The 25,168-nt window shown below is 42.4% G+C and overlaps 1 protein-coding gene across 7 annotated transcripts in view; it reads right to left on the bottom strand.

The window, feature by feature from the left end:
- The window catches only part of LOC108618040 (uncharacterized), a 50,734-nt gene that overhangs the window by 22,487 nt on the left and 3,079 nt on the right, over window positions 1-25,168 (bottom strand). For 4 of the 7 annotated variants that reach the window (XM_089473311.1, XM_089473310.1, XM_089473314.1 and 1 more), the window contains exons 2-3: window positions 24,362-24,676; window positions 14-230 (exon numbers count right to left, since the gene is read on the bottom strand). The exons of 1 other annotated variant lie outside the window; for it this stretch is intronic. In XM_089473311.1, the coding sequence (XP_089329437.1) occupies window positions 14-139 (126 nt within the window). In that variant the 5' untranslated portion in view covers window positions 140-230; window positions 24,362-24,676. Of the gene's footprint in view, window positions 1-13; window positions 231-24,361; window positions 24,761-25,168 lie in introns of all 7 variants that reach the window. 2 more of the 7 variants (XM_089473313.1, XM_089473315.1) reach the window with 2 other exon arrangements.

Genomic DNA, 25,168 nt, shown 5'->3' with positions numbered 1-25,168 from the left:
CTTTCGTCTGTACCTTATCCTCCAGCAGGTTGGCAAAGAGCTCAACGTGATCCTCGTCCTCGTTCATCATCTCGAAGAAATTCTTGAATGTCTCCGGGAACGTGGCCGGAAACTGACCCTGCGCCAATTTCGTGTCCATTTTTCAATTGCGTTTTCGGTCTATTTTCTTGTTTCTTTTGAGTCTGTTTCGATAGTTTTTCGCCTTTTCACTTGTCGCTTTTCGCTTTTCGCTAACGATTTTAACAACATGCAATATAAAGAACATACAGCAAGTAATTAGAGTGAACAACAGGCAACAGCGAATAAGAAACACAAAGGAAACACACAAACAGAAAAGAAAAACAAAACAAAAAGAAACAAAACCAAAAATTGTGAAAGAAAAGTTGTTGTAGAAAACCTTTAAAGTTTCCAGCGCAAGTTGAGCTCTGCACGTCTGTGCGTGCGTGTGTGTGAGTCGCTTAGTGCGTATATATGTGTGTGCGCGTGTGTTAACAATTAGAGCTCAACTGTTAAATGGCCCGAATGAGCCGAACAATGAGCCCTACGACTCGTCCACGAGGCAACGCGACGGCCAAATTTGATTTCACGCCAACAAAGCAGCGGGAAAACAGTGCAAGCAGAGGCGTTGCTCGACTAGTGAATACCCTTCCCATTTATGTATCAGTGTATATATGTATATCTGTTAGATTTAGCCAACCTGTAGCGCAACAGCAACGATTCACACTGCCATGCCAAACTGAACGAACGACTGGGGCATGCTCAGCTAGCTGTTACCCTGCTCTGCCGTTGCTCATCATCTGTGGCAGCTTAGCTTGACTTATGTCGCATCCCATATGGAATTTGGGATGGTCTTGAGGCAGGAAGCCCTTCAGCTCCCTTTGGCAAGTTAAAAGTTTTGCTTACAGCTTACTTCACATTTTGTAATCCACACTAAATGTATGCACGTATCTATTGTGCACACACACACACACGCTAAGTGCCGGGCATGACAACAACAACGGCTACAGAAACAATGGCACGCTGAGCACATTATGTATACGCAGTGGCTGCCATTGAGAAGATTCTCTGTTTCGTAGGCAGGTCGGTGCTGATGATTTTCCTTCCTTCTGCTTTTTTTTCCAAGCGGCTAAATTTGAAAAGTTGCCCCGCCGTAGGCTGTGTGACTGCTGTGAAAACTGCTGGCTGCCACTTGGCCAGGCCAGAGCAGTCGCGCACAGTAAGCCAACCGCCAGCCGCCAGCCGCTCGACCGCCCACGCCCAGCCAGGAGCGCCCACCCACCCACTCAGCGGGTCCGTCCAGCCGTCGTCGGCAGCTGAAAAGTTATTTTAATGGCGGTTTTTTCGGTCGTCAGGCGAGCAAGAACCACTTAGAATGCGACAAATGAGCCTGAACGACTGCGCGATACTCGCCCACATTCGACACTGGGATTCTTGGAAGGGACCAAAGTCTGAACTTGAAGAAGCACTTCAGCACGAAAATCGATATTTTTGATACTGAAATCGATTTATGAACAAATCTATCTACGGCATACCTTGAGGACAGCCCTACGATTAGGTAGGTATACTAACAAGTCAAGAGCTCTACCAACTGCCTTATACCTGCTCGCACAATCCATGTATTTGGCTATGGTTTCAGCTAAGCCTGTTGACTGTAATAATGTCCCTAATGAAACGCATATACCCACTTTAATTCAACGGGCGGGCAGAGAAACAACAACGTCGCGAACCCATTCAACTTTTATACACTGCAAAAGGACTGGCTGCGGTTGTTTTGGCTGTCATTCAATCCCTAGGCGCTAACCTCTTGCCCCTCCTCCACTCTCCTGCTCTGGCTCCGTCTCTATTCCCTCATTTCCTTCTCATCATTTTGCCCTCTCTTTCCCTTCTCTCGTTTGGCCTTTGGCATCTGTTTTCCCACTCGGTAAACGGAACTGGAAACTGAGCACGGAATATTTTGGCTCTGAGACGTTCTGTCTGTCAACTTTTAAGACCGCGACGCTCAAGCGAGAGAGACAGAGAGAGAGAGAGGCGCAGAGGGAGAGAGTGAAAAACAAGCATAGACTTAATGAATTCCAATTTCATTTCTGGCACCTAATTGAATTGCAGATGAAGGTGTTGAAGAGCCATGCCAGACAAATAGTTGCAGCTAATTAGAAGGATTTAGATTATTCAGCAATCGCAGAAGCACCCTGAGTACAGTTAGACATGCGGCAGACAATGGTAATTTATGGTCCAGATCGAGGGACACTCAACTGGCTTTAAGGACCTTTTCTTGGGCCATCAACTTCAGTTTCAGCCGTGTTCACGCTCTATATCTATATTTAATATCAGACTCTGGGAGCCTTTCACAATTACTTGTAAATTCAGTTGATAGCCAGAGGCCAAGAAACAGATACAGTTAAGAGCAAAAGGCAACTGTCAACACTTAATAGAACCGAAGCTGTATTTGCCGTTTGGGCTGACAACTCTTTGCTCTATCGAAGGGGCAGAGCGAGAGAGAGAGAGAGAGAGAGATAGAGAGAGGGGAAACAGGAGAGCCAACAAGCAACAGCCGCAAACTGAGCTGCTAGCTTAAGGCCTTGTGTGTTTGATGCCAGAGTGTTTTTGTCAGTTTGTCAAGTCCATCAATTGAAACGATTGCTCTAATGAATGGGACATTGTGCAAGGGGTCAAGCATCGCAGCAATCGAGACGCAGACAAGAAACGCCAATTTAATGTGAGAAGCAAGGGAATGCCTCTGGCGGCGATTGCTCAGCGTGCAGATACCCTGTAGGCTGTGTCTGCCGTGTCATCGTGCACTAGCCCCAATATTATTACTGCTGTAGCCTTACTTTCGATAGTCACTGTCATCATCATTAAGTATGCATGCACATAAGATAGACGATGCTGGAGATAACTGTATGCATGTCAAGAGAAACTCCCGCACTCCCCGCCGACCACATACGTAACCACATTTGCCAACCACAACCACACATATACATATGCATGCATGTGTGTGTGTGTGTATATTTGCCCATTTGCAGTGGGTTCACTGCTTTCAAAAGGTGAAAAAACTAATGCAAACTAATTTTGCCGTGCTGCAAATTTGCCAAGTTAGCGGCGCGGCAATTTGAGAGGCATCGTCGGAAGTTTTAGCTACCACCTACAAATGGGTGTGACGAACGGGTATCTTAGCTGCCTGGCTAAGCTGCTCTAGTCGATAAGGTCTGAATATGCTGCACACCTTAGATTAGGGCAACCTATATATATGCATATATATGTATATCCACTTTTATTTTCGACATCAGCAACGCATTGGCCTACCCTCGCTTCGATTCCGCTGTCTGCGGCGTGCCCGACTTTTATCAGGGTTTCTTCTAGTCGGGCACAAACGTTTCGATGCAAGTTTGCTCTGCATGGGTATGTGCTGCATGTGTGTGTGTGTGTGTGTGTGTGGCATGTAGAGAGAAAAATTTGCTGGCTCTCGGCAGTTAGCAAACGATGTCAAGTGTGGGCGTTTCAGCTTTCGGAGCTGGCTCTCGACTCGCGTCAAGCTTATTAAAAAAAGCAACAGCAATCTAGGCAGCCGGGAGGGGAACGGCACGAAAACAGAGCGAGAGGGAGAATGAGCGAAATGTTGGGCTAAGGCCGGGCCAGCTAGGCTCGGGACCAGGAGCATCCCGGAGCATGGCAACGCCACGCCGAGTGCTTAAAGCGTTTAGCTCGCTCAGCTGATTACGACAAACAACGAGTTACGGGAGCCACCCGGAGAAGGCAGCCACCCACCCGGAGGGAGCAGCCCAAGAGGACACACAGAGACCCCAGCCACCGCCCCACCCGAGCAGCTTCCTGCCAGCATTGGCCCCAATTGCGTTTCGGCTGCCAGGCGGAGGCAGGCAGTGCGAAGCGCCTCAAAGTATAACGGCAAATTTTTTAGCCCGTAATTGCTAATTTTTAATTAGTCACAGCGGCAGGTGGCACGAATGAGACAGAACTCGGCAGGAGCAGAAATTTCTTCCAGCCACATCGAATGCCCAAACTCGCAGGACGCAATAGGCGACTCAGCTCGGTGGCTGTCACAAGCAGCTCATTTGCAGCAATGTGGCCTAGACAGACACACCCACACACACGCACGCTCGCCTATGCGGATGGCCATCTGCGGTCCTTGCCCAAACAATTATGCAACAATTCAAGCAACCGCGCCTAGCAACCAGAGCAACCCCTAGATACCCTGTACTATTGTACAAATGCTCTCTTGCTCTGCTTCTTGAGATGAACAATATGCCCCACGGCAGCAGTTGGCATAGGTAAAGGGTATGCACCCAAAGAAGACAACGCAGGAGACGAGCTCCTGCTGCTGCTGCTGCTGCTGCTGCTAGCAGTGCAGTCGGAGGTTAATGTCAAGGGTGCTCTGCAGCTGTCATGCAGCACATATGGCATGTGGCATGTGGCATGTGGCATGTGGCATGTGGCATGCGCCGTGTGGCAAGGCAAATGAGTGATAAAACCAAGAAGCTAATGAACAGTTGTCAACAGCTCCAGCCTCACAGCAACTCAGGCCAATGTCAAAGGGCCCAGCTGGCAGCATGTGCACCTGCAATTTGTGGCAACACCAACCCACATCAACCCACATCGATCACCCACATTTAAGCAACTTGCAGCCTGAAGAAGAAGCAAGTTCCTGCTGATTGATTCGGGGGCGGATGCCAATGAACTAGCGCCGGCATGGCTCTGTGAACTGTGTCGCTCATCGAACTAGTTCGGCAGAGCTCTTTGATAACATGTACTGCAACTTGCAAGGCGAGCTAACAACTATCGTTCACAGTTCACTGAACTCCTCCCGCACTAGAGCTGCCAATCTAGATCATTTGCGCACAGTTCACTGAGCTAGTTCAGCATTAATGCGTTTCAATTGAACGTACGCTATAAACTACTTCATATCTGGAATTACTGACTAAAATTAGATTTCTTGTTCACGGTTCGATAAGCGAGTTCAGTCGTTCAAATGAACTGCATGCCCAGCAAATCTGAGATAGCTCAGTAATTCATCTCACAGTTCATTGAACCAACTCAGCAGTAGCAACTGCGAACTAGTTCACATCTGGAATTACTGACTGATATTTCAATAGGTTGCAGTTCGCTGTTCACTGAACCAGTCAAGTAGAAATAGTTCATTTCATAGCCTAATCTGTTGAATCGCTCCCGTTTGTGGAACTAGATGAGTGATTCATTTACACAACAAGTTCACTCATAATGATCGAATATATACTCAGTATCAGGCATATAAATAAGTGTAAAACTTTTCTGTTATCGCAGCGAATGCCGAGTAGATGTCAAGTGTTTGTGTTTTCTATAGGCCAAATGCTCCTTGAAAAGGGATTTTGCTTCTTTTTTAATTCTCGTCAATGGGCACTTGAGAATACAGACGAAGAGCGAATGCGTCGGCGAGAAATCAGAGATTGGGTTATTTGCACAACTTTTGACCAATGCAGTCAAATGAAAAGCAAATAAAGCAAAGCAAAGCAAATTTAAAAAGCAAAACGAAAAATGCGAAGGGCAAAAACAAACAGCGAAGCAAAGAGTTTGTCTCCAGCGAGGGCTAAGGATCTGCCTCTACTATATAATATAGCACAAATATACACATTGATTGATTAAGTCAGGCATGTCTTGAAGGCAGGAGTTAGGCAACTTCATTTTTCATATCAATTATATCTGATTGATTGACTGAGCCCTGGCTACAAGCCGCTTGACTCCCGCATTCAATTTACAGAAAATTACAAGTGTGGCTGGAAATGAGCTTGAGAAATGATTCGATTTATCGAGAACGTCTATATGCTCTATAGGTAAAAGTTGCCTACTTTTGTAGTTCTTGCTTTGTTTGCTTAGCCAGAAGCATTGGCATTGCGAAATATCATTTGGCCCCAATTGTTTGCATAGGCCAGACAGCAAAGCCTTATCGAATGCCCCAGCAGAGGGCGAGAGACGGGGAGAGGAAGATAGGGAGAGAGAGAGAGAACTGAAAGGCCAAAGAAGCGAAAAACGGAACTGAAACCGAAAATCAAACTGATTGCGAGTCCAGAAGGTTGCGATGGGCAACAGCAGGCGGCAGGACAACAGGACAACAGGACAGCAGCAGGCGGCAGGACAACAGGCAGCTGGCAACGGCAATGAAAAGAGCTGCTAAAAGACACATGAAATTGGATTTGTATACAAAGCACAACACATACAGAGAGAGAGCGAGAGAGTGAGAGGGAGAGAGTGGAGGGAAGGGGGAAAGCGAGCTGAACCACTGAATGACCAAGCCAAATGAATGAATAAATGACCAAGCGAATAAAGCAATAACCCAAAGGCAAAACTCGTCGCAGCTAGCCGAACGACAAGAGCTATACCCCAGGCCCACTCAACACACACACGAAAAGGGAGAGAGAGAGAGCGATATTGTTTGATGAAAAGCTTACACGCGTTTACGTTTTGTGTGGACTACTTGTAAGCATATGCTCAATATTGAAAGCGAGAGAAGAGTATAACAGAGCAATGGCAGGCATGGTCAATCGGTCAATCAGTTGGTCGACCTGGTGAGCAGGTGCATCAGTCAATCTGCAGTCAGTCTCTACTCTGTCAATCAGCCAGTCCAGTTCATCAATCATCGATCCATAAGAAGAACAAGTTAGATGCATTAAAGATTTTTTAGCTGAACTTATGGGTTCACATAGAACTGAAATCCATCAGTCAGTCAGTCAATCAGTCAAATCGATTATACATGTACATCCATACATCACTCAGCCAATCCTAACTCATACAAGTATAAAACTGGATGCATAACTCTTTATAGAAATATATTTGGGTATATGGATTCAGTTCATCAATCTGTCAATCAGTCGAGAGTATATGTATGTGTATGTGGTATGCCTTCCCTCTTTCAAACTGTTTGTATGAATCCATTCACCTGCTCAGCCCACGACTCCAACTCGCATATGTGAGTCTGCATTTATTATGGTCTAGGCAAAGTATGTCTCTGTCTCTGTCTCCCTCCCCCTCCCTCTTCCTCTATGTCTGTCTCTGTCTGTCTGTGTGAAAATCTTTTGTCTGTTTGTTTTTTCCATGGAGCACTCATTGTTTGTTGACAATAGCAATGCGAGAACTGAGACCCAATGGCCACTTGCGGCATGCAGATTTAGTTGTCAAGGCGTTGTAATGACACAGACAAAGTCCGAATGGAGGACCGCATGAATGAATGACTGAATGAATGAGTGACAGAGAGGAGTCCTACAGGTCCTATAGATAGGAGCAGTCGCAGATCAGGCAAACGAATCTGATTGATGGATTGACAGATTGGCAGACAATGAAATTTTCATGTCAATTAAAGATCAGTTCAAAATGGTTTTGGCAAAACTTGAGGAAAAAATTTATCCTGATTGAAAGTTTGTGAAAAATCTATAGAAAACAGAAAACTATTTATGTTCATTGAAGGACCTATTTTCATTTGAAGCTCAGTCTAGGAAAAAGTAAAGAAAATCTTTAGAAAATTGTTCACAGTTGCGGAAAAAGTCAAGAGAAAACTGTAGTCGAAACTCCACAAAAAGGAAACCTTAACGTGGTTGCAATGCTTCCCCTCTCTCTCCACCACTTCTTTCTCACCCTTTCTCTCTCTCTCTCTCATACTCTACATCTGTTTGATAGCTGGGCAGCCAAATAGTTTTGGCCCACTGTTGGCAATCTGGTATGTATCGAAGGGTAATGAGCACTGCCGAATGCGGCTAACCGAAATGGCTGAGCACGCTGAGGCAACTCAGTTGGAGCTGCTCCTGTTATTTGCCTGCGCTGGCTGGGCCCGTGTTGCTTCGGTTACAATTAAGCTGCCGCTAATTAACGCCCATGGGCGATATTAATTGATATGTAGAACAACAACAACAACAACAGCAGCAGCAACAACAGCAGCAACAGCGATGGCAACACCCTGAGCAAACAATATTCAGCTGGAGACCAATCAAGCAACCCGTTGCGAGGTTAACTTGTAATTGGAGCAGGAGAGACACACTCACAGACACACACACACACACACTCACACACACAGAGGCGTGTCTGAGTCGCCGAGGTGGCAGGAGGCATGTCACTAGGTGGCTTCGCCCCCACCGCTCAGGCTGCGCTTGGCGCCTTGAAGGGCTTCCCTTCATGCATTTGGCTTGACAATTGTCCGACGCCTGAGCAGTTGGCAAATGTGGCCGAAAGTTTGTCAAGCAGCTCAATCGCCGCTTGTTAGGCACTCGGGCAAGCGGAAACGGAAACAGAAATGGAAACGGAAACGGAAATCACTATTGAACACTTTCGCTTAACATCTAGCCTCCCACTCTGCCCCTCTCTGTCACTCTGTCTGTCTATCTTCTAGCAACAGTTAGGTCGCCAGGCAACTGTCATTAAACCGCTTCTTGTTCTGCTTCGGCCGGCCTCTCTGCCTCTCTCCCTCTCCCTCCTGCCTGTGGCTCTCCCTTGGCAGAGTGTTTCTAGCAAACACGCTTTAATGCCATTGCCCCGACTCTGCGCCGTGAAGTATGCTATGAATTTTATGCATTCCACAGTCTGGTAATAAACACGTTAAAGTCCATCAATCAATCAATCAATCTGAATAATGAATCAGTTATTCGCACTCAAGTCGTTGTCTATCCCTCCCTCTCTCGCCCCCTCTCCTTCTGCCGAAAAGAATGCTATGAATTTTTGATAACGTCTTCAACGTCTTCTCAACTCCCAGTGAATCAATTATTTGCACTGTAAGCAACTGTCGATGCCATCTATGTATTTATGTATTGATAAATATTTCACAAACATTTCTGATTAGGCGCACATTTCATTAACCGTCATTTCTGATTTAATCAAAATCGAAATCATTGAAATCTAATTGGGAGCGTGAAACTACTTTAGGCCCCATAAAAAGAATCCTTTTAATTGGGAAAACTGCGCAACTTTATGAAAATCAGCTGAAAAGCTTAAAGAAAATTATTGGAAATGCAAATAATAAAGGCAAAAACTTTTTTAATTGATTTTATTTACCGCTAATGAATAAAACGAAGTTTCTCATTAGCTTCAGCTAGGAACAGACGGATGAGGAGCTCCTCCACGCTGTCAATATCCAAGAGACGTTGACTATAAACACAAACCATGCTGCATCCTTGACGAGCAGAACTTATTCCCCTCATTGGCGATTACAATGGGGCAGACTGCAGTGCCGCGTGGTATACAATGTTGAGTAGAAGCCGATTCCCTAATTGGGATGCTGATATCCAAAACCTGAAACCGAACGCAGCTGGAAGTGTGCAAGGCGCAAGGCCTGTTGGTCACAAGTCCTGTGCCACTTCAGTCAAATGCCTGTGCCATTCCCAGAAACGAGGTCAGCTGCCGAGCTCAACTAAATGCATCGACGCAATTCAATTAGTTTTAAGCCGAAAATCCCATTTCTGTTTTAAAGAAGACGACTGCACGCTGAAGGTATTACGAGTGTTTGGAAATCACAGCAAGTCGAGCAGAAAGCAGTAATCAGATTCAAAATAAATGACCTTCATTCAGTTGCAAATCGTAAATCGAATAACATGTACTGAAAAGTATCAGAGCTTAAGCTGAGAGTCTAATAACTTCATAACCAATCGTCCTGATCAGGAATATATGTACATAGTTACTTTATATACTTTATATGCTCGAAATCTCTCTTGTCTCTAGCCCAGTCCAACCTGGAGGGATAGCCAAGCAGGACTGCCAAATGAAGGAGTGGTCGAATTAAGGCACTGACCAACAGTAGGACTGCCGGATTGAGGCACTGGTAGGTGGAAGGGCTGACGGATAAATTGAAAAAATGCTCTTTTGTATTGCTTATTGCTGAAAATTGTCCTCTTGCCAGGGAGTGGCAAGGTATTTGCTTTATCAAAGCCTAACGGAGTGGGGGAGCGTCCAGAGAGAGAGAGAGAGAGAGAAAGAGAGAGAGAAGACACTTAGCGTACAGGTGAAACAGGTAAATCAAGCGAAAGCTAGCTGCACAGCAGGCAGACAGAGCCCAGAGCTCTTTCCGCTACTGCATCACACAAATATTTAATGCAGACGAGGGGACGGGCGACACTCGAAAGACATCATACTTGCCTCGAGTCGCCTTGCATTTTTCTCGAAGTTTGAGCTGTGATATGAGATACCAGAGCACAGCAAGAATTCCCCATTGCGCACAAAAATTCAAATTTTGACTATGGCTGACAGCAATTGCAGTCGAAGAGGAGCAGCAGAGCAATGGAGATTTACATCCGATTTTACGGACGGAGCGTTTCATATTTAGATTACTGATTGATTAGCAAATTGACATCGCATTGATTGGTTTATCATGATGCAATGCGTTACTTGACAAGCTGCAGGCTGACCGGCGACTGATCAACTGACTGATGACTGATTGATGAGCTATTGAATAACTTTCTTACTAGCTGACTGACTGATTGACAGACTGACTGATTGAATGGCGGACTGATCAAACTATTATTGGATAACTGACTAATTGCATGATGGACACAAAACAGGCAATTGATTGATACCCACTAATGGATTGCTGGAGTCTGTCAACTGACTGATTGACTGACACTGATTGACTGACTAATTGACTGGCTGATTGACACATAGTCACAATCCATAAGTGAGTCTCAATCAATCAGTTAGTTGTCAGTCAATTAGTAAATTAGTAAATTGACTGACAACTAACTGATTGATTGATTGAGACTCACTTATGGATTGTTGGAGCCAGTCAACTGACTAACTGATTGATGGACAGACTAAATGATTGACTGAGTGATTCATTGATTGAATGATTGACTGAAGACTGAAGACAGACAGTCTGTATTATCGGTGGACCTATAAATCCCTAACGGACTGCAGAAGCCGGTCAACTGACTGATTGACTGGCTGAATGACTGACTAATTGTCTGACTGATTGATGGATAATTAGCAACTGACTAATCGGCTGATTGATTGACTAATTGATTGATCACTTATGAACTGCTGGCGCCTCTCAACAACCGACCGATTGATTGATTCAATCGCCATCCGCCAATTGACTAGCTGCGCACGGACTAACAACTGGTGACTGAGTGCTTGTTTAAGTGACTTATTAATGCCGCTGCTTGGCTAATTGACTGACGGCTGGTTAGCTGACTGATTGACTGTCGATTCAAATGTCAAACTGGCTGACTCGCACAGCCGGCAGAAGGCCAAGCACCTGACGTCGCAGCCATGGCCGACTGAGCTCGCAGAACGAATTCTGTCCACACGCGAATCAAATGCAAAGCGTATTACACTTTATTATATTATATTGAAATGCTTAAAGCGCTTTTTCACTTTTTAGCATTTCTACGACAGAGTTCGATGTTCTCGTCATTGTTGCCGCTGACGTTGTCAACGAAACTGAGTTTGAAAAATAATCATCATCAATCAGCATCAAAAATATGTTGAATGCGCTCACACAGTGAAGCGAAATGTGAATTGAATGAAATCAATTGGAGCGGATGGAAAGCTCTATATATAAATGTGAGAATATATATGTATATATATTATATATATGTATATATAAGTATAGATCTATGGACACACATGGGCAAAGCTGCGAATATATAAAAATTAATATAGCTACAGCTATTTCTGCTGCATGTGCATTTTACTGACTGACTGATTGACGATTGATTAGAGTTCAAACTCTGCCATTTGTCTTAGTACTATTATTTATCGCTGACTGCTTGGTTAACTAGAGTAAACATCTGGCATGAACTGGGAAAGAACATCTTGCTCCTGTTGAACTTTCGCAGGGCTTTGGAAAAGATTCGCTCGGCTAATATCGCCAGCAAAAGTCTTACACAATTTATTAAAATATTTATAAGCCTGCTACCACGGTACTATATACATATATTCAAGCTCTGACTGGCACAGACAGGGCGCGCTGTCTGTCAGATTGAAACGCTTTGACATCATTTGCAGCATCGACTCAAAATCATGAAGCAGCGGCCGGAAGCGGAGTCGAATATCAGACGAGACCTTTCCCTCCTCCCCCATCCGCAGTCACTCGCGCATTCCACCACGCCCACTTGCCTCCCACTCAGCCTCCTGTTCCCCGCTCTCTTTCCGCTCGCAACCGCTGGCTTTACACATGATAAAAATCCATAAATCAGATATTAAAATACGTAGCTCTGGGCGATTATTTTCACTCATTAGAGCGGCGAGCGGAGGCTGCATTTGTAATAAATACTTGAAATGCATTTTAATGGCTAACCGCAGATGGACTATCAGATACTCTGCAAATCAAATTGTACTTGCACCTTCTACCTCTACCTCTACTTCTTTTTCTACTTCTACCTCTACCTCTACCTCTACCTCTACCTCTACCTCTACCTCTACCTCTACCTCTACATCAAAATCTCCTTGTAACTTCTACCTCTACATCAACATATACGTGTACCTTCTACTTGTACCTCTACCTCTACCTCTACCTCTACCTCTACGTGCACCTTCTACCTCTACCTCTACATCAAAATCTCCTTGTAACTTCTACCTCTACATCAACATATACGTGTACCTTCTACTTGTACCTCTACCTCTACCTCTACCTCTACCTCTACTTCTCACACATCTACCCTATGCTCTAGGAAGTTTACAGGGTATTCGCGGTAATGAAAAGCGCATACCACTGTGCCGCTGTAAAAGCCTATGTAAATTTGGTTACTCATTAATGACATTATTGGGCATTGCAAAAATTGGTTGACATATGTGAAAATGTTCGTGTTTGTTTGGTTTTGCAAAGGCTTTCCTTTGTCGCGGCGTAGCTTCATTGCCAAAGTAAAACAATTAATTTCAATTGGCAAACAAAAGTATCTGCTTGCAAACGGCCACGCAAATACAGTCACAGGCCCTCGCTATTCAGAAATAATTAAGAGAGATAAATACGTAATATTTGCAAATCTAAATGAATTTAAGTTTTAAATTTCGCACACAGTTTTTGTCAATTGCTGTTAGCCAAAGAGCTAACTGAATTGGAATTGAGGGTTAAGTGTATCTCTGCATGTGCGTTTGACCGCTTGCTCATTTCATTTAGTTTATTAAGTCTACTTTGAGTACAGAAAAATCCAGAAATTTCCAATTTACTGTAAACATTGCATGGTGAATACACACATTTGGAATGTTTTGCCTTTTGAGCACCCCCTCGCCCTGCCCTCCCAAGTTACAAATTCAAATCCTATTCCAATTAGAGCTTTGACAAAAGAAGAATTATGCTACAACTCCTTTGTCCTGTGTCATAGCTAAGGCGTAGTGAGTGTGTTCATATGCTGATGTCTTGGTTTGCGTATTTACACTAAGTCAAAGTGAAGCTACTCAGGATGGTACGGCTTGTTATATGTACATATACAGCAGGGGAACAAGGAATGATCGAAATTTAAGCTTTGCCCAGGTTCAAGGAAGCCCACCAGCTTTAAGCCTCGAACGTAACTCTAAATAGGCTCAGCTCAGGCCTTGGTCGAAAGCTCGAATCAAAGTGTTTGCTCGCCCTTTCGACTAAATCATTTTTATAGCAGCTTTAAGCGAACGAAAAAAGTGAACTTTTAGTATTGATTTTTAGCTAACTCTAAAGAGGGGCAAACGGCGGGGAGGCGGAGAGGAGATGGGGGAGGGGTCAGGAGCCAGGACGAGACAGAGGAAATGCTTGGCACTCTGTGCGTGCGACATTTTTATCATTTAATTACGGAACAACGCGTCTAAGTATATTTAATCGATATTTGTCGTCTGTCTCGCTCTCTCTCTCTCTCTCTCTCTCTATTTCTCTCCCCTCTCGCTCTCTCTGTCTCTGCTCTACCGCAGACTGTATAAGTGTTGCAGTTGGTGTTAACCAACGAAAATTGTGAGTGAAAGACCGAAAGACTGAAAGACAACTTTTCCATTTCAAGCGACGCGCAACATGTGCCTAATTTATGCACATAAGAAACAAACACACGCACACACACACACTCACGCACGCATGCACCCACTCACGCACATAAAGCAATTCTCATGTATATTTAAGCATATCAACAAAATGTGGTCGCTCTTTAGCTCATTCGCTTAACGAGCTCAGGACTCAGGACTCAAGAGCCAGGACTCGGGGCTCTGTGCAGTGGCTGCTGGTCTTCTTGTGTCCCTTTTAATACCCTTTAAATACCATGAGAGCAAACTTCTACATGTGATGTTATCATATGTATATTCATTATCTGACTTGACTTCATGAAACTCTTATATTTAATAGGGAGACTTGAGGGCTTGGCGCTGTTCAAGTTATCGATGACTGGCCTTGCTCGTGTCATAAAGTTCTCATATATCTGTCGATAGAATATTTGAGATTACTTACATATATGTTGGCTATCGACTCTACTATACCGTATATATCGAGAACTAACTAAGAATATCTGACTTAATTTCATCTATGTTTGGAATATATCGACAGCTGGCACTATTATTCAAAATTGTTGTTATCGATGACACGTGTTTAGCTTGAAATATGATATGTTTATCGACAGACTAACAGGCAGCTGTGGCCCGGCTTACAAATGCCAACCGCATTTTGCATAACGTGCACAAGATCCTGGAATCTCATAATTAACGCTAATCCAAAGCATTTCAGCTGAGTTTCCAATTGCACTGTGCGAAAGTTAGCTCGTGTCTGGAATTGCGGAGTTATGCGAGCAAAGTTATGAGCGAGAGAAAAACAGAGAAACAGAGGAGCTGAGATAGAGACAGGAATTTTACAAATTACAATATGTAATGCTGTTTTTTATGGCTTTTGGCCACACTAATTGGGGGAGGAGACTGGGGTGAGGTGGAAACAAATTTGTTTGAATTTGGAAAGTCAGCGAATGTGGGTTGGCCAAACTTTCGTAATATCAAGTTGATTAAAACATAATTTGCACATGTGTAAAGCTCACTTTTAGCGAATCTCCCTCCCGCTACCCCTCTCCCTCCGCCTCTATCCTACTGCAGTTAATCACCGAGCGAAAGCAGAGGGCAGTTGCAACATATTGCCTCCTCTCGCACCTACCCATTGATAGATGATTGCCTATAAATACATCTATACAAACAATATACAGGGAATTCTTTCATATGCGCCTCGCCTCGCTGCTATTGCTGGCAGTGCGCCCTTTGTTCCTTGAACCGCGCCACGCGCTCGGCGTTGTTTGTTTAATAAATGCGCCAGCGACAATAGAAAACAATAGCAACAATTACAGCAACAACAAGAACAACAAAGCCTGATTGCCTTCCGCTTTTTTTCTTTCAATTTGTTGTTGTTTTTATTCTGGCTTTCATTGACTCGCTTAGCCAGCTGGCTGCCTGCTGATAAGATATCCAGCAATGCAGAGTGCTTGGCGCGTCCCGCCGGGCGGCCCCTTTGCGGTGGCCCACTCCTAATCGAGACGCCCCCAAACGTTGGCCTTTGTAATTAGTTTTGACAATAAACCCATATAGTGGAGTGGAGGTCTGGTTAAATATTATCCATCAGCGCTTAGCGAATGCAAAGTGAACCAGAAATGAACCAAGCGCGAACCAGAGATGAACAAATAAGCGGCGAACGGGTGAGCACAAAGCATGGGCGAGTGAAAGGAATACTGATTAGCTTCATTACGACTGCGAGGCGACGCAGTTGATTAATTCCAAAGTGAGCGTAAAAGTTCAGTTGATGGACGAGCAGATACTATATATAGAAATATCAGATGTATGTTTTCGTTCTTCACATCTAAAGTTAAATCCCGATGACAAGTTCGTTGACTATAGATGCTGTAGATCTCGAGATATGCTCAAAAGTGTAATCGATAATTATCGATTTCACTGAGAGACGAATTTTCGATGTTGCACAAGCAGTCAGAGCAGATGGGATACCCTCTATCGGGTCCATTATAATAGGCATTCAGGGCATAACAAGTGACAGCAATGATAATGAGAGCCGCTTTCGGAGTCGGGGCAGGAAATGTGGCCGGATGGATGTGATATATTGTGCGATAAGGCTTAATATTTGCCAGCTATTGATTGACTCAACTTGATTGCTGTAATTAAATTTGATGAACAATGGCGTAGCTACTGACTCACAAGTTAGCATATTCCAAGCTTGAGCTGTGCGTCACGTTTTCATTTCAATTTATTGCCCACTTAGCCAATTATGTTTAAGTTGTTGGAGCTAACCGTAAATCCTCTTATCCAACAATTCCATGTCTCAATAGAATCGTGGCCTGGATCTAGTTCATTTCATTGAATCAATGCAAGGGTTTTGCGGCTTCTGCACTTATCGCCTCGGTTCAGTTCGCTTGTTTCACTGTGCTCAACTCCTGCTAAACAGCTGGAGCTGGAATAGAGTATTATTGAATTGGTTCAAAACGAACTGAACTGGTAATTATTTTTGAAAAGTCAAGCACAGAAACGGTAATTAATTGCTAAGAGACTCCAACTACGTCTGCCTATGGCAATAGCTTTGACTACGGCAACGACTCTGATTCCGGCTAAAGAACAACCTACAGTTGGGACTTTGAGTACGGCCATGAGTCGGAGTACGGCTTTGGTCCAGACTACATTTAGAGCTCTGACAACAGCTCCAACTCGGACTACGGCTATAACTAGGGCTACAGCTACGGATCTTACTACGGCGACTTTGACTTTGAACAGCAGCTGCATGGATCGGACTATAGGACTGAGTCATTTACTACGACTGCGACTACGAGACCCCGACTAGGACTGTGACTACGACTCTGACTACGGATATGGTTCTGGTTGAGGGCAGTGCGTTGACTTTGCCTTAATGGCTTTTCGCATTCGAGTTTTTTGTTTTGTTATGTTTTTATTTTGCGGGTAACTCTTAGCCACACTCAAACCCATATTCAACCGACTACTTGCAACCGTGCTCATCACACACTCAGTCAGACTCACACACACACACACACACACACATACGAACATAGCCAGTGGCACATCTAATGGCATTCACACTAGGGCACACATGAACGCGCCGCTGAGGCAAGCAAAACAATAGGCAACATATAAATATATATATATATATACATACATACATATACATATATATATACATAAAGTGGAAGAGGGAGAGAGGGGGAGGCAGGAGGCGTGAGGCCATGCTTAACAGCTGCCACACAGCTGTAGAAAATCAACAAACATTTACTTTAAGTTGTCGGAAATGGACCTAGTTGATGATGACAACACTAGACAACACACAACAAACGAAGTTGACAGCCCTGACAAGACTAAAAACTAGACCTGCAATTGCCATCGAGCATGGCAGCTGCTCGACTAGAAGATACCTTAATCCCACGCCAAATAGAAACAAATTGCCTTGATGAACACATCTCCACAGTCGCAGAGTCGCTTGCCGATGCAATGAGATATACAAACTTTCTGAGTTGAGATGGCCTTACGGATGGACAGCAAATAATAATGAAGATGAGATGAGACAATCAGAAGAATAGGGGGATATATCGACGGAAGGGCAAGCGACAGTGCTCAAAGCGAATACACTCTCTTCACTAGCTGGACGAGCATCAAAACTGTAGCATACTTCTGGGCAAGCCGACGTATGAACAGATATGTACAAATACATATGTGGGGGTGTGTGTGTATATATTATATATAAGGTCAAATTGGCTCATTTATCTTATTTCACATTTCTTTACCCATCTCAAAACGATATGCCAAAAGACAACAACAAAAACAAAGGCGAAGGCGAGGGCGAAGACGAAGGCAAAGGCAAAGGCAAAGGCAAAGGCGAAGGCAAAGGCGCTTAAAGGTAGCAAGCGAAGTAGAAGCAGAGTTTGTTTGGCAAACGATTTCAGTTATATTTTGCTGTTTTCTTCTGCTTTTCTGCTTTTCACATACATGTGTTTTCATCTACTTCTCCGTCTGCTTAGTCTGTGGTCGTGGCTGTGGCTGTGGCTGGGCCTCCTGCTGGGCTTTGAAACAAGTTCCCGCACAGTCGCAGTCATAAATATTTATACACACAACATTTTTGGAGAGTTTTCAGCTTCTTTTTGACAGTTGAAAAGATGGAATGAAATATACGCAATATGTATATGTGTATATATGTATGTATACACGATTTGAATGATTTTTAAACGCATTAGCATATCAAATGCGCCCTCTCCCTCCCCCTCGTCTCGCCGTCTCCCACCGTCTCTACCTGTGCTATAAGCTCTCGTCCTCAAAGCACAAATCAAATAAGTGTGTGACTGTGTGTGTGTATGTGTGTGTGTTTGTATATATGTCTATTTTCATATTACACTTGCAAACAACGCAACCACACACTCTTACAGAACAATAGCAGGTGAGAGTCTCAGCCAAGTGCTAAAAACGCAAATACCCTGTAAATACACACGGCGCTCATAGTCTTACATAAAGCCACGAAGCACCAATTTACAGGTACTTGGCAAGTCAATCAAACCGAAAGTCAATCATCAATCAAGTGGAGCCTGCGCTGAGGTTAAATCAGCCATCAGCTTATGGATGAGAAAGGCTCGCTGGAGGCCGGGACGAAGTGGTAAATCAATCGAAGTCAGTCAACTTCACTCACATGGATCCATCGGGTCGTCGGGCATACCCCATTCAGTATTTGCAAACAGCTGAGGAAATCAAAAGTTTTTAAAGCTATTTCAACAAAACTTTTAGCAACGAAAGATGAGAATTCAAATTACGTCAATCAAAGTCTATCAAGATGTATGGGAGCGGAGGGTGCTCTAAGTATCTAAGCTTGTTAGCAAGATATACACACAAAAGTTTTCGGAGTAAAAGATAATTCCGCGAGTCTAAGAGTTGTGCCTATCGATCGGTAGTTATCGATTACTTGATGAGGTTTAACCATGTGTGCACAGAGAAAAGTTGGCTCAATTGGATGAATTTCAATCCTCATTCATTCGTATAGCTATCAACTATGGAACATATGCCGATATCTGTTATCTGTTATCGATCACAAACGGCAACCAATACGCCTTAGGCGAAAAGTCACAATGAACGAGGACACAATGAATTACGCTCATTTAATTTGACTTTGATCAATATCGATTCGCATGTCGATTTCGATATTAAGTGCTTATCGATTACGTGCATCGAGACTTTTACGGCTGATTTGCATGCAGCTTGTGGCACGCCTCCTCTGTGCTGTTTGGCATTGCGGTACGCTGTGACGACATCCTTAACCTCATTTCGTATGCTGACGAGACGCACACGCTCACACTCACACACGCACACACACGTGGGATTTGTTAAGCTTGATTAATGGAGCTGGGCGAAAAAAAAAAGAAATCGCATTGCACTTGGCTGGAATTTATGCTTAGCTTTTTTTTAGCCCTAGGCCTAGTATCGATTAATGCATATTTATATAAATGCCTATATATGTATACACATATAGCCATAATATATCAGCATTATTATCGCCCACTTTCGATTAAGTTTAGCCACGACAAATTCGTTATCTAATCAGACATCGGAGGAAGCGTTTTTCGGTTTGCATTTAACGAAGCTGATTCCCCATATTTGACAGAAATCTAATTAGAAATTGGGAATATCAGAATTGAGAATGATGCTTCATGCTATATCATGCTTCATTCTAATCATCTGATGAGATCTAAGAGTAAAAGTCATTAAAATCTTGATCTCAATTTTACGGCTTGGCTTTTGCAAGTTAGAGAACCTATATAGTCTATACGTTTTGGAATGTTTTTTAAATAAGTTAGGGATTTAAGTTTTTTTTGAGTTCAAGGATATACTGAAATAAATTGTAAATAAAGTATGATGCATACATATAAATAAATTCACAAATATAAAAAACATATAAAAAACATTTAGCTAACTGCCTAATACTCGCTCACGCTTCAGGCTTGATATACTAGAGATGGCTTTCATAAAAAAGCTCATCGTCTACATTATGTATAAAACTAATATACTCGCTTTACGCTCTTTGAACAAATGTTAAACTAAAGAAATAAGTTTAGTTTCATTGGGTCTGGCCCAAGATGAGACGACTGGGTAAAGCAATCTATAAAACGAATATACTTTCATTGGGACATCCGTGAACGAGCATATAAATCAAAAAGAACTTCAGTTTCAATGGCTTTTAGCCAAACGAAGGAAAAACTGTTCATAAAAAATACTACAAGGGAAGCAAACAAACAAACAATGAAAGCAACAAGTAGAAGCATAAGTAGAGAAGGAGAGAGCGAGAGAGAGACAGCGACAGAGAGGTAGGGAAAGAGAGAGAATAATATGCTAAAGTACTTTGCAATAATGAAAAATCAACAATCGTCACATCAACAAACCAAAGCAAACAACAACAACAAAAATGTCAAATTAGAAGAAGAAGAAGCAGCAACCGATGAAGAAGAAGTAGATGAATCTGATGAATAATGAGAGTGATAATTGAAAAATGGAGAAATTGAGAACGCAAACATTTGCGAATCTATCAAATAAACTGGGCGAAACAACATTTTGCTGCAGCTTCAGCTATATGCCTTATGCCCTATCTTGCCCCTATCTGGGCCCGCCCCTCCCCCTTTCATGCTATCTAACGTTTTCAGTCTAATGCCATTCATTATGCAGCGGCTCGCACACGTAAAGCACTCTACGGCCCAATAAAAAACGTTCCATACATAGTTGAAGGACAGCAAAACGAACAAATACCAACAAAAAATACCAACAAAATAAGTTGTATGCAAAGAGTGAAAACAAGCCATGGAATCTCATTTCATAGCCTATTTTTTCCCCCGTCGCTTTATTTCACTCAGCCGCAGCAATTACTCGGGGATTAGGCAACTTTAAGTGTTCGTTCCGCAAATCCCATTTGCCCACAGATTTCCGCTTCAGGTGCGGTTGCTTTACAGTTCATATTGCGAATTGATGAGGGGAATTAACATATTGGAAATCAAATTGAAGCGAGTGTTATTTATGCTTAGTCTATTTGAAAAGAGTTTGCGTTTTCTACTGGAGCTCAGTTTTCCACTGTTATCGCATGAACTAGTTCGCGTTTTTTGAGTAAGTCAATAGGATGAATTAGTTCATAATTAGTTGAAATAGTTCACATTGATGAACTAGTTCACACTGATGAACTAGTTCACATTGATATACTTTAATCTGTGGAGCTACTAAAATTGTACCTGCTAGTTCATATTGATAAACTAGTTCACTTTTATAAACTACGACAGTTCGATAAACTAATTAATTTCGATAATCTAGTTCACTTTAATAAGCTAGTTCACCTCGACAAACTAATGTTTAATTTGATGAACCAGTTCAATTGAACGCACTATCTGAGCAGAAAATCAGAGAGTTGACTTGCCTAAGCTTTGGACTTCATTTTCATTAGAAAGTGGAAAACGAATATTATTTGTTTATTCTGCTCGAATCCTCTTGAAAGGTCAAAGGAGCCCCCAAGGACTTGGCTGCCACTTGAGGTTGGGCACTCGAAGGAAATAAGTAAGATTGCTATGCAACGCAGTAACCAGCCTGTGGATACCCTCAACAGATCCTGTCGAGACTCTAGAAACTGGGAGATATATTTGACGAGGTGCATATATTAGGAAAGAACACATAACCTTAATAGGGAGAAAATATATGTCTTATACATTAGCAGACTGATGGAATTAGATCAAGGAGCTGAGTTGGCTCAGCTAGCTCAGGGCCACGCCCCCAGGCTACCTTTAATATACAAATTACTCGTAGCCCTTTGTCATCGATTAGCCAGAGTGTAGCTACTCCACATGATAATCAAATTTAACTGCTACACACCCGCATTTATCTATCTCTTTTCCTATCTAGGGCCGTCCAAAATGGTTCTTATCTAGAGGCGGAAACATTTGTTCGACTTGCCCATTGTTGTTGGAGCTGTGTTTACAATGGTAAGCACTCACAATTATTTTGGATTGTACGCGTATTAGGACATGCCAAGTCAAGTGAATAACGATATCGAATACCCTGCATACATTATTTCCCAGGGGGCTATGCACGACATACACTGTAATCAAATGAAGCAAGCCAAAGCTATTTTGCAGCTACTAGCAGATCGAATAGTTATTCGAATAGTCTCAAGTCTTCTTCTAGTCTAGTAACAATTAGAATTGATCGATTTTTGTTTCTCCTTCGGCCATACATCTGATCCATAAAAGCTAGAGACCCAAAGTGTTCTTCATTTACCAAAGGATACTAAAAGGCGCATTGCAGTTGATAAGACTCTACAAGCACGTACATTCATTTTCCAGGGTATTTAAGCACTTTACGGTTCAGCTCGGTTGTTAGTCATATTTGACAAGAATTTTGAGCAATGCAGCAATTATTTTGCCATGGAGGAGTTTTCTCAATTGTTGCAATGCAACAACACGACGAGCTATTGATTCATTTTCTGCTATACATAACACACACCCACACGCACATACACACGCAGTGTAGACAGGTGTGTTTGACAGGTGTTTGGTCTTTGGCTCTTTGGATTTGGATTTCATAGCTTTAAATGCCAAAAGGAGCGGTCAAACAAATCTTTTGTCTGGCATATCCACAACAGGAAAGAACAAGACTGAGAAAGTAAATAAAGAAAATAGAGAGAGAGAGAGAGACTTAGATAAGTAGGGTATTGTAGAAATTCGAAGCTGAATTGACGGTCTATTGAAAAATTTCGAAATGTCTACGAAATGTGAGCTGAATTTAATTACCATAAAGTTAGGGAAGCAAGGCAAGGAGAGAAACGGAGACAAACAGGGCGAGTCGCATAAGGAGTCCCAGAAAAAGATGGATAGGGACATGGAAGGATAAAGAAATGGGACAAACTGGGATATCGGGACTCAGAAGGAGACAGAATAAACGTTAGGCTAGAGAAAGAGGTGAGAGTGGAATGGTAAGATAAAGAAAGAGATAGAGAGAGAGAGAGAGAGAGAGAGAGAGAAAAAGAGAATGAGGATGAAGAGAAAGAAAGAGCTTGAAAAAGAAGTCGTCTCTTTGAAGGAAAAAATACCCAATGATAGAAAGAGAGAGCATAATTGGGAAACATAATTTTGCGATTCAAGAGAGACAAAAGAGAAGAGGAGCAAATAAGCAACCTATATAGAAAAACATCCCGACCAGTTGATGACTGATGACTAGATACCCTGTAGCGAAACCCTGTTAAACGAAACTTCAATTAGACTTTCGCGAAAAACAATTTGTACTTAAGCTGCGTAATCTGTGAGCCCCATACATCTATGTGTATGTGTATATAGATGTATGGCTGAACAGGTAGTTGAGTTAATGGGTGGCTGGGTGGTTGGTTGAATATAACTACAGTTGTTCTGCTTTGTTCGTCCTTCGGTTTGATTACTAATGCGCATTAAGATCTTGAAAATAATGCGAATGGGCATGAGAATGAGGAAGCTCGCAAATAAAAACGTTCACACTCAGCATGTTCTCGGCTTGGCTGTGAAGTGGACATGAAATGTGGCAATACACTGTTCACCAGCTCTGAATTGAGGCATATTGGTTTCGAATTGTCAGCTTTGCAGTGAAGCTCATCTGGTTAGCCCTGTGAACAGCGTATTACGTATTTTGATAGTAGCGATTCACTTGTATGTGTGCACATAAACACATAAATTAATACTTAACGACAGTATAACAGTATGATACGATTGATTGGTGTGAATGTACATAAACACATTAAGAAATACTGATGAGTATGACAATATAATAGCAAGATTTGGTTGACTTGTATAAGTGTATACAAATACATCGAAAATCAGTAGTAAAGTAGTATAACAGTTTATCAGTTGTAGCTTAATGGTGTAACAAAATGTATATGTATTTAACAGTTATATCGAGAAGTATTTTATAGTATGACAGTATAACAGAATATATATCAATAATAGCTGAATTATTGTTATCCTGTTATATAATTAGCTATAGCAACACAACATTGTACAATATACAGCTACATCGAAATCTATAGAAAAGTATTACAGTAATGCAATACAGCTAGAAGTTGGTCTAGAAGTCGCTTGAGTAAGAAATACTCTATACTCAGTTGCAATATAACCGTATAACAGTACACATATATAAGTTACTGCAAGAAATACTTCATGCTGTAAGCTATAGCATGAAATGTGTAATATAGTCCTTTATACATATAACGGTGACAGCAAGAAATATAATATAGCTTAATAGTATAACAGAAGACCCGTAAATATATGTACACATCAGATACATCAGTTACTCCACAAAATAGCATCAGTATAACAGTATACTATTAATCCACACAGAAACAAAAATTAAATACTTAATAATATAACAGTAACAAACAAACTGAAATAACTAAATATAATAGAATTATGTTGGCGACGGAAGCACTCACCTGTTTAAGTTCTCAGCTTAGCTGCACCGGTAAATTGAAGAAATACCACCTGAATTAAACGTCTTGGAAATGCGAAATGGAAGCCGCTCAGATAGACATGATTAGTGTTATGTTGATGATGATCATGAATGATATCACTAATATATTTATGTATGTATATATAGATACAAGTCAATATATTAAAAGTTCAGTACGCGAGCTAAAACTGTTGAATGTTTTTTGATTTTGTTTCATTAAAATTTTGATTTGATTAATCGAAATTTGTATTATATTTTGTTGCTTTAGTTTCGATATGCTTCAAAGTTTTTGACACTCCTGCAAACACAATTATAACAACAACGCGTTAAGCACAAGCAACGGTAAAAAATGGCACAACTTTCATTTCGCTCGTTTCGGCACCTTAACAAAAACAACAAAAAATTTAACAATAACAACAACAGCAGCAGCAGCAGAGGCAGCAGCAGAAGCAACAGCAGAGGGAACAGCGGCAGCGCCAGCAGAAAGGCATACGCACATACACATATACGCATACACACACAGATAGGAGTGCAGTCGCTCTCACGAGCCGAAAAGTAGGCAATATTGAAAGTTGCGCGCGTTTTTTCGTTATTGTATCGCAACAGTATTTGCCTTTGCGCTGCTGTGGGAGAGCGGCAATTTGATAGAGCGGGGGAGTATGGCAGGGGTTGGTGGACAGTGCAAATAGGTAGGGAGAGGCAGAGAAAGAGTGATAGTGAGTGAGAGAGGAGAGTTTTGAGTTGTAAGCTTGTGAGCTTGGTGCCATTCTTGTGCGCTGCCGCTTCGGTT

This window comes from Drosophila arizonae, chromosome X (assembly GCF_054131065.1).
Source record: "Drosophila arizonae isolate 15081-1271.41 chromosome X, UAZ_ARI_1.0, whole genome shotgun sequence".
In the NCBI taxonomy this organism is placed as follows: domain Eukaryota; kingdom Metazoa; phylum Arthropoda; class Insecta; order Diptera; family Drosophilidae; genus Drosophila; species Drosophila arizonae.
This window is presented reverse-complemented; position numbering and strand designations above follow the sequence as displayed.